The sequence below is a fragment of the Chrysemys picta genome, chromosome 3, assembly GCF_011386835.1.
Source record: "Chrysemys picta bellii isolate R12L10 chromosome 3, ASM1138683v2, whole genome shotgun sequence".
In the NCBI taxonomy this organism is placed as follows: Eukaryota; Metazoa; Chordata; order Testudines; family Emydidae; genus Chrysemys; species Chrysemys picta.
In genome coordinates, this window is record NC_088793.1 from 197496001 (window position 1) to 197506068 (window position 10068).

Genomic DNA, 10068 nt, shown 5'->3' on the forward strand with positions numbered 1-10068 from the left:
GACGGGTCGGGAGTTAGGGCACCTGGGGCTGCTTTAATGCACTCTAGCTTGCAAGTGTAGCCATGCCCTAAGTTGCCCTAACTTACGTTGGCACACAGCCCCTGTAATAATTACATCATTTGTGCATCTCTACACTTTGCTCCTTGTGTTGGCGGTGCGCATCCTCACCAGGAGTACTTTTATCGATTGTACTGTCAGTGTGGGGCCTTGTGGGACGGCTCTTGAAAGCCAGTAACAGTCAACATAAGCAGCACAGTGTCTACGCTGACACTGGGTCGACCTGACTACATCGACCTTGACTCTACACCACTTGTGAAGGTGGAGTTAAGTCGATGGAGCAGGACAGTTACATCGGTGGGAACGAAATTCAAGTGTAGACACCTTCATGGTTAGGTTGACGCAAGGCAGCTTAAGTTGACCTAACCCTGTAGTGTAGAACACACCCTAGAGTAGCCCTGAAGCTTTTTTAAGTTACAGCAGAGCCTAAATCAGCAGCTCTGGGAGTTGAGGGGTGGGCAGAAAGGTTGTAGAAAGCTGGCTGTGACACTGCTCCCAGTGCACCAAGCACTGCTTTAGCGATCTGGCCCTACATGTATTATAGCATTACTATATTGCAGAATCAACACCATGTGGACTAAGATATATGCTGATATCGTATAACAATGCTACATATGGAAACAACGATGGGTTACATGTAACAGTAACACAGCACTACCAATAAGGCAGAATACGCTTACATACATGTTTGGTACTGTAAAGTCTTTATCATTGCCCATTTACAACAAAGTATGCACTGGAAAATAAAGCAATTTCTTCAGTACTTACAGATCTGTCCTCCTTGGTAGGAGATTAGAATGTAATAAAACAAATCTTCTGCAGTTACAAAATAGAGCACAACAAATATGGACTGAAGAGGAGAAATAACCGTTATGTCAAGCTATTGTTATGAGCAATGTGAATTCTATAACCCCAATAAACACATAGGAAAAGGAGTAACTAGACACCATTAAACATGACAAATGGTATGTGTCAAGTTGTAAGTTCTTTATAGGGCTTTACGTGACTCCCTCGAAGGTAAAACAATAGACAAACAATAAACTGAAGCAGTGCCACTCCTTATCACACAACAGGGCTCAGACATGCCTTTGGATATAATGAATAACATTGTTTGCCAATATAAAACCAATAAACAGATATTTTTCGGAAATGGAGGACTGGATGACTCAAGATAGTTTCTCAAATTTTTTCATAGTTGGACCACTTCCTCTTCCATTCATAATTGTATAATATCACTTTGATAGCTTTGGCAATTGCTAACATTGAAAATTAATATATGGAAAATATATTTAGATGTCTTTTAGTGTAGTTTCACAACCAGTGCTAACCCACTCTGTGTGGTACGGATGGTGTCTTCCTATATCATTAGGGCCATTGAGCATTACCAGAATATTAACAGAGAATAATATATTAAATCCATCTAGCAATCTGACAAACTAAACTCTCATACAAAAGGAGTATATTGGATGGATGTTTTGATCTTTCCTGCTGAAATATTGTCATGACCATCCTTTTTTTTCCTCAAAACATTTTTGCAAAAAAGTGCCCATTGGAGAAATTTCATCCTAACTTTTTCGTCAGTTAAAGTTGGCTTTAAGCTTTGAAGCATGAGTTTGTGTCCTACAAATATATTAAGTTCTAACTCTTTTTTTTAATCCTCGAAACTTTTGGCGTTAATGATGCCTTCGGTCATGGAGCTGCACATATCAATTATGTATTGTGCAAAAATGTATTTTCTTTTTATCAGTTTTAATTTTGTGTCAACTTTACTGATGTCACTTTGTTCACTTAGTAGGTAGGGTAAACTGCAGCACCCAATTTACCTGCTCTGCACGTATTATTTTGCATAAGTCTACTATGTCCCCTCCTATTAATGTCCTCTTTATACTAAACATTCCCTGTCTGCAGCTTTTTCGGTTGTGTTGTAATTTGCATGTATATATGTTCATACTGAACAATGTAAACATTGTGGGCTTTTTAAGATGCCTTTGTGTCCACCATTCCACCTGCTTTCAGTTCTCTCTGGTTTTTTCCGCAATTGCTAAAGTTCTCACAATTTTTCCACAGACTCACATTTCGAGACTTCCTCCTGGAGCTGTGGCAGGGCAGTCTGTGGCAATCGAAGGAGGAGTCTGTCGGCTGGAGACCCCAGCAAACTGAACAGCTTACTCCTCAGCTCCATACAGAGAATGTGAATGACGTTTTGTACAATAAGCTCTTTTGTGTTTTAACAGATGTTGGGAATTTTACTCTCATTTTATACTCTTTATTGCAACCACGTGCACCATAACTTGAGATAAGTGCTGCTGTTATTTATACTCATTCTGTGTGAATGGGTGTGTGCATGCTCATTTTTCTCCCAAACAAATCAGAACACTTCCTAGTTGTGCAGGTGAAGATAGTGTATGATTAATGTTGCATTTAAATTTTCATTGTTTACAGTTTAAAAAATAATGCCCTAAAACTGTGGAAAAAAACTAATTTAAAGATGTGATAGTAACTGTCATTCATGTTCTAAATTAGGAAGTAATGGGCCTCAGAGGTAGTTGTGTAGTAATGCAAAAGTGATTGTGGTTTGTACATTTCTTTTAAGTTTAAGTGGATCCAGTGGTGACTTAAACACTGCTTCTTCATCCCCTATGTGGGGCATTTTTCTTTGACAAAGAATGGTTTCAGTGAAACAATCTAGAGCAGAATTATGGCCAGAATTGTTTTTAAATAGTCTTATAATATAAGTTGTATCTCTCTTCCCAAGCTAAGATGTTACATAGCTTCAAGCTGTATGTATTACAAAAAAGTTATATAAAGATAATGTACCGTAATGCAGTCTTTACTTTGTGTATAATGGAATATTACAATGTAAATAAGAAAACAAAGTTTATGGAAAGATTCAATACTATTCTTTGTTTCTTGTTTAAATATATATTTTAAGAAAAAGGTACAGAAATAAATGAGCATATTACTGTATGCTAAGTATGTGTATTATTGTTGAGAAAACTGATAGTAGCCCTCTTCTTGAAAAAGTGACTTCCTCAAAGTTCACTTACAGCATGTGTGTATGTATATTAATTTGTCTAATATGTATGCATTATGCATAAATTTACTGTAATACTTTTTCCCCACATATTCTAAAAAGCTACATATTCATATAACTATGTAGGCCATATCTGCCTTGTAAGTATAAACAGTTATCTCTGTACACCAGTTCTGATATTTTAGCAAATCATTTGAGTTCTGAAGATGAGTTCTTAAGTTTCAAACATCTATTCAGTATTCTTCTTCCTGTTGACAATGACGGCACCATAAGATTTTTGTAACGACCAACTTTTGTTCAATGTCTTGCAGATAGGCCAAAGAGAAACAACGGTAGTTTATATCTTTTTTTTTTTTTCTGTTCAAATTTGGAAACAGAAAGTCGATACTCCATTTTACCTTTCTCCAGAAGTACAGGATAAGTATGTAGTCCAATAACATATAGTTCACCCAACAGTGTACTCACCTCTTTATTTTGTATTGTTGTGCCTGCTTATAACAGAAATGCCTGCTTCTGATTAAATGGTTGCATTGATTATGATATCAATGTTTTATGGAAAAAATTCTTAATAAATTTATTTTTAAAAAACTGGCCTGAATTAATTTTGAAGGTAATGTCACTGCATGCTCAGAGCTGTGTTTTGCATTGTGACAAATCTGCAGGCTCAGGTCTATAAGGACAAATTCTCTGGTGTAAATTAGTGCAACTCCACAGAAGTCATTGGAGCTGTGCCAGATTACACCAGTGGAGAATTTGGACCGTAATTGGGACTACCAGATGGGTTAATCTCTGTGCCTAGCAGTTTAGAATATGCATTGCACCTCCCTGTTTTTTTACGGTCTCTCAGTAGCAGAGCATAGCTAAGGTTGTGTCAGAATTTTCTGTTTTACAGGGTCTGTACCTCAACTGTCTCACAATTTTTCAGAACCCTTTTTTGTTAACATGCCATGGAGAATTTTAACCAAATTTCAAACGCTAATTAATATGTTTGTAAAATTATCTCCAACCTGTATTTTGTGTTTGTATGTTGCTTTGTAGGGAATTATAGAAAATCTGACCACTGGAAAAGCTTGATTCCTACCCACTTCCACCCCTCACACAGTATACATTTACTGCTCCCTGAGTAGTAACAAAATTGTGACTTGAGAGAGAATCAGCCACTCATCACTACCTCCTTCAGTTCATTTGCATACTTGGGGAGAGTTACTAATATCCTGGTTGTCATGGCTATGGCTGCTTTTGACAGTTGATTTACCTCAGACTATCCTAACATTATTTCAAAGAAAGGCCAGGAGGAGCTGTGATGAAAGCAGACTGGATTTTGCTCCGCTCCTGCTGTGCTCCTTTGGGTTTGTACTGTGGTAAATTACACTGTTTCTTTTCAAAGCGTAATTGTTACTTTCCTCAAAAAGGGTTACATTAAAGTAAGATATAGAATTAAGCTCTTTTTTGTGTATTCTGTTCATATGCGTCTTACAAATTGGGGAATATAGCTTTCTGAATATTTATCTTTTTTTTAAAAAAAGCAGAAAATAGTCCCTACTCGGGTTTCTGTTACAGTTTTTCAAAGTTATTTAGAAGTTGCCCTGAGCCTGAGGTTGCAGTAAAACTAAAGTTGCATTTTAAAAAGGTTTTGTTTGCGTACAGTTTAATTTAATTACTTCCAGTATATATTGGTCAACTTGGCACTGAGCAGTGAAATATTGAGCGTTGCAAAGATACCAATGGCAATAAAATATACACTGAAGATGACAAATGTGTAAGTGCTTTATTATTGAAATAGCACATCTATAAAATTTTCTTTCTATTAAAAAAACTAAGGAAACTTGCAAACATACTTTGATTAATGTTATTTAAGGTTGCTCCCATCAATAAACTAAACCATACAAAATTGGGAAATACAAAGTTAAGGATTAAAAGTCAAGCAATGCCAGAATGAAAGTTGCCCATGCAACCTTAATTTGGCCCCCTTGTGCATATGTTAATTATAGGCAGAAGTGACTATCTGTGAAAAGTTTGGTGTAAGTGACTTGCCTAGCATCACATAGGATCTCTATGGCAGAGGCAAGGATAGAATCCAAGACTCTGGGGTGGCATTCAACTTCCTTAACCACAAGACCGGGGATCGGCAACCTTCCCTTGGCCTGCGCCACTTCCCGCAGCCCCCATTGGCCTGCAACGGCGAACCGCGGCCAGTGAGAGCCGCGATTGGCTGAACCTGCAGACGCGGCAGGTAAACAAAACAGCCCAGCCTGCCAGGGTGCTTACCCTGGCGGGTCGTGGGCCAAAAGTTGCCGATCCCTGCACAAGACCATCCTTTCTTTTCCTGCAGTCCCCTTGTTCACTACAAACTTTTCAACTTTTGCAACAATTGAGGCTGGGGTCCCATAGACAACAGACTCCTTCACTACACAGCCCTGATTCATCTCCTGAGCAGATCCGTCCTGTGCACTGAATGAACTGGGCTCCTGTGTGTTTATTTTTATTTGTTTTTTAATAATCATGTTGTTAAAGGCTGTATCGTAATTCATACACGCTAGGGAGTCGAATTAAGGTTTCATGGGCAACATTCATCCTAGCATATCCTAACTTGCAACCTTTTAATTAATACCTTTTAACCATCAATTTTCCCCCCTAATTTTTATGGTTTGTTTATTGACGAGAGCTAACTTAACTAATGCTAAATGGGACTTTTTTTGTTTGAATTGATCAATAGAACATAACAACCCAAAACAGTAATCTTACTTCAGTAATTATCTACAATCTTTAGCAGGTTTTTTTTTTAAAGGCGTGAACATATTAGCTTGATAAGACTTAACCATAGTTACTCCATAAGCAGCAATGCTGCCCAATTCTAGAGGATTCAGTTTATTTTCATTTTGAGAAGCTTTTCGTTCCATATGCTCACATTCATTTTTTTGTATGGAGGCATGATAATGTAGAAATGCAGTATAGAAATGGAGATAAGTAGTGTCTGGTGAAAGGATCTTACAGTTCGCAGAAACAATAAGGGCAATACATTGAGCTCAAAAGGATTTTTATGTTGAGATGTATTGGACCAGATCCTCAGCTGATGTAAATAAGTGCAGTTTTGCCAAAGCGAACGGGAGCTATGTTGATTTACACAGTTGAGGATCTGGACATGATGAAGAATGGCAAGATTTTTGGGGGGGAAAACCTACTACTAAGGTTTTTGTAAATACCAGTCTTTGAGGTAATGTCCCTCCTACTATGATTTTGGTGCTTAACTGGAGGATTATCCCTTGTGGGAACTGTTCCTCTGGACTTGATAAGGGTGAATATGCTACTTGAATATTTCATATTCAGATTCTTTTCATTGTGGATTTCATGGAAACAGTTTCAAAATGACCCCTTCTGCAGTCTGAAATGTTTTGGTGTCTAGCGGTTTTTATTTGTGTGCAATTAACCCTGCAAACATTTCTTGTTTGAGTTCAATCTTTCTGAAAACAAGCAGGATTTTTAAAATGGTTTGTGAAATAGTTCAGATGGTGCCTTAACCTTTTCCCCCTTCACCTTATGTTTCCTACCTTGTGGACTAAAGGAAAGCCCTGGTGATTTAATTCCAGCGTATGGGTAGTGCTCCCTTTGTGATTTTTGTTGTTGTTAGTGAGCAACCGAAGTATTTGTTTGCTTTGTAATATAAACCAAATAGCAAATCAAGCAGAAAATGAGTAGCAAATACTTTAGTTTTTTATTTTGGTTATATGCATATACAATCTGCACATCACTTACCAATGCGAGCAGACAGACATGCGCTAGCTCTACTCAAGCTAGCATGCTGAAAGTAGCAGTGTAGCAGAGAGTAGCACAGGTGACGGCTTGGGCTAGCAGCCCAAACATGTATGCAGGAGTCCGGCCGGTTTGTACTCAGGCTGCTATCCCATTGTGCTGCCCCCAGCTGTACAGCTATTTTTACAGCACTATCTTGAGTGGGGCTAGAGCATCTCTGTCAGAGCTGGGAAGCACGCTCCCAGCTGCACTACTGATGGACCCTGAGAGCAGCACACTGCTGCTAGAAGCCCGGCTTCATATCCAGCTCTGACATGGGATGCTGAGCAGACCACCTTCCTGCACTGTTCAGCTCCACCTCTGAACTATGAAGCCGTATGTCTAGTGTTCTCCATCTCACTCTGGGTGAAAACAAAACTGGCCCAATTCAGTGTGAAGCCATAGCACCGTCATTACACTAGCAGGAGACATATTAACGCCCAGTGCTGATTTACTGTCCTCAGTCTCAAATGGGGTGCAGAGGTGACCCTGCAAACAATGCTCTTTTCCTGGACAGCGGGGAAAGCAGGCATGAATTTCCATGCTAGCAGAGGGCAGGGCTGCAAGGACACTCATCATGGTCACACTGAAGGCAATGACAAAATTTGCATTGGCTTAATTGGTAGCAGGATCAGGCCCATACTTGGTTCTTTTTTAGTTTAGAAGAAAGGAGGATTATCGAGGATAAGTGCTGAAGACAGACCTGCATCGCAACAAAGCTTGCCACAAACTCCCCTTCACCATGTATTCATGGCTCTGGGCATGAAGTGATACAGACCCAAAAGAAATTATACACTTGACAGCAATAGATGGTTAAAATTATAAGAAAAAAGGCAACCAGATGAAGTGCATGTAAATGCAAACTGGAAATTGATTAATATAAATCAGTAAACACACAATTACACTCATAAGGCTGTTTTCTAGTAGACAGGTTGGTGCCATGGTAGCTGCTCTTTTTTCTTAATAAGCCTTTGCTACTAGAAGCCTAATAGTCTGGTATGTAGGGGTATCGACCCATTTACTCACATGTTGCATGTTAATAAACCTATGGGCCGTGCTCCCTATGTGATTTTGTTGCTGTTGTTAGTGAGCAAGTGAAGGGCATGTGTTCTTTTTAGTATAAACCAAAATTGCAAACCCCAAGCAGAAACTGAGTAGCAAACACCGTAGTTTTTGGTTTTGGTTAGGTGTATATATAATATTCGCACTGCCCATGCTCTTTGAACTCTCTGACAGCAGCTACTCTTAGGCCTGGTCCACACTAACCCCCCATTTCGAACTAAGGTATGCAAATTCAGCTACGTTAATAACGTAGCTGAATTCGAAGTACCTTAGTTCGAACTTACCGCGGGTCCAGACGCGGCAGGCAGGCTCTTCCGTCGATGCCGTGTACTCCTCTCGCCGAGCTGGAGTACCAGCGTTGACGGCGAGCACTTCCGGGATCGATCCGGGATCGATTTATCGCGTCTAGACAAGACGCGATAAACCGATCCGAGAAGATGGATTGCTTATTGCCAGACCCGGAGGTAAGTGTAGACCTACCCTTAATCTTGTAAAACGATCACCATGTCTGCCTCCAAATTTGCACCAGTTTCACTAAAGAGGTGTTTTTAAACAGACTATAGCAAAACTGGCGTAAAACAGTGTATGTGCACTTCTATTTTAATTTACCAGTGGCTTGTTTGGTTTTAGCTTAAGTCTGCAAGAAATTGACTTAAGCTAACTCAATTCCTTACAGAGTTGATCTAACTGAAGTAAGATACTCGTAAAGAAAAATAAGTGTCCACATGAAGTTTTGCACTAGTTTAACAAAGTCTTGCTAAACTCATTTAAATTAAGCCAGTGCTGTTTTTTTTGTAAAAACCCCACGAAAGTGAAATATTTTCATTTCATTCAAAATGCAGTTTCTATAATCTTTTGCTTCTATCTGCTCATATTTTGAGTTTCACGCTTAAAACATTTATGAATCCCCTTTTATGAAAAAATAAATGAAAAATACTTTGTAGTCATTAGAATATGCAAAATCAGTTGCATTAATAGTGCCCTAAATGTTCATGTGTTTTCTCTTCTCCAAGGTACAGATGTATTAATCCAAATAATGGGCTGAACAAGCAGTGAATAAGGTGAACTCATCAGAAGGAAAAAAAGCTATTTTGATGTTAAATAGATTTTTTTTTCTATTTTGTAAAGAGGAAAAGGAAAATTGTTCTTGACTGTAGCAAATATTAGTAGAAATGGCAGAGCAAGAACAATCCCTACCCTGGAGCCTCACAATTTAAAAGATAGAGAGGAGGCACTTCACACTTGGAGACCTAGAAGTGGTAACTAAGGGCTTGTCTACACTACACAGCTTTTAATGACACAGCTTGTCGCTAAAAGTCAGCGTGTGTAAATGCTTTTTTTCAGTACTTAGAACTTTTACCGACAAAATACTTCCAGCCCCTCGAGCAGCGTTAGCTTTGTCGGCAGGGGGGCACTCTGGCCGACAAAGCCATGTTCACACTGCGACTTGTGTCGTCAAAACTTTTGTCTTTTGCGGGGGGGGGCTTTTTTAAGTACCCATGAAAGACAAAAGTTTTGTCAACAACTTGGCAGTGTAGACAAGCCCTTAGATTCTATTAAACGTTGTAATATATATGTGTGTGTGTGTGTGTGTGTGTGTGTGTGTGTGTGTGTGTGTGTGTGTGTGTTTGGGGGTAGAGAGGGCATTTTACCACTTCAGCTTAATGTTCGTAGGCATTGTGGAAGAGAAGGAATTTGAATAAGAAGCAGGTAGAGTCCAGACACACTGAAGTTGGTAGGCCATTCCATTCACAGAGGGGTGAATGGAAGAAGATGGGAGTGGGATATTGAGGCCAAAGGGGCATCAACGCTGGCATCTCTGATGCAGAGCGTATATCTACACTGCAGTTAGAAGCCTGCACCAGGCCCATCCCAGCTGATTCGGGCTAAGGGGCTGTTTAATTGCGATGTTGAGTTTTGGGCTCAGGCCTGCGTTTACACTCTAATTAAACAGCCCCTAACCCTGAGCCATCTGACATGGGCCAGCCACAGGTTTTTAATTGCCATGTAGACATACCCAGAAAAGGGGACTAAGGAGGATAATGTAAATGTTATCTAGTTGTAGGCTGGAGCTATGCATGGCCTTGAAGGAGAGGACTAGACATTTAAATTTGCTGTGGTTTGGG

At 39.5% G+C, this 10068-nt stretch overlaps 1 protein-coding gene across 15 annotated transcripts in view; it reads left to right on the forward strand.

Moving 5' to 3' along the window:
• TASP1 (taspase 1) overlaps positions 1-4532 on the forward strand; it is a 154556-nt gene extending 150024 nt beyond the window's left edge. For all 15 annotated transcript variants that reach the window (XM_065590819.1, XM_065590823.1, XM_065590825.1 and 12 more), the window contains one exon: positions 2125-4532. In XM_065590819.1, coding sequence (XP_065446891.1) covers positions 2125-2217 — 93 coding nt within the window. In that variant the 3' untranslated portion in view covers positions 2218-4532. The remainder of the gene's footprint in view (positions 1-2124) is intronic.
• The last annotated feature ends 5536 nt before the right edge of the window (positions 4533-10068 follow it).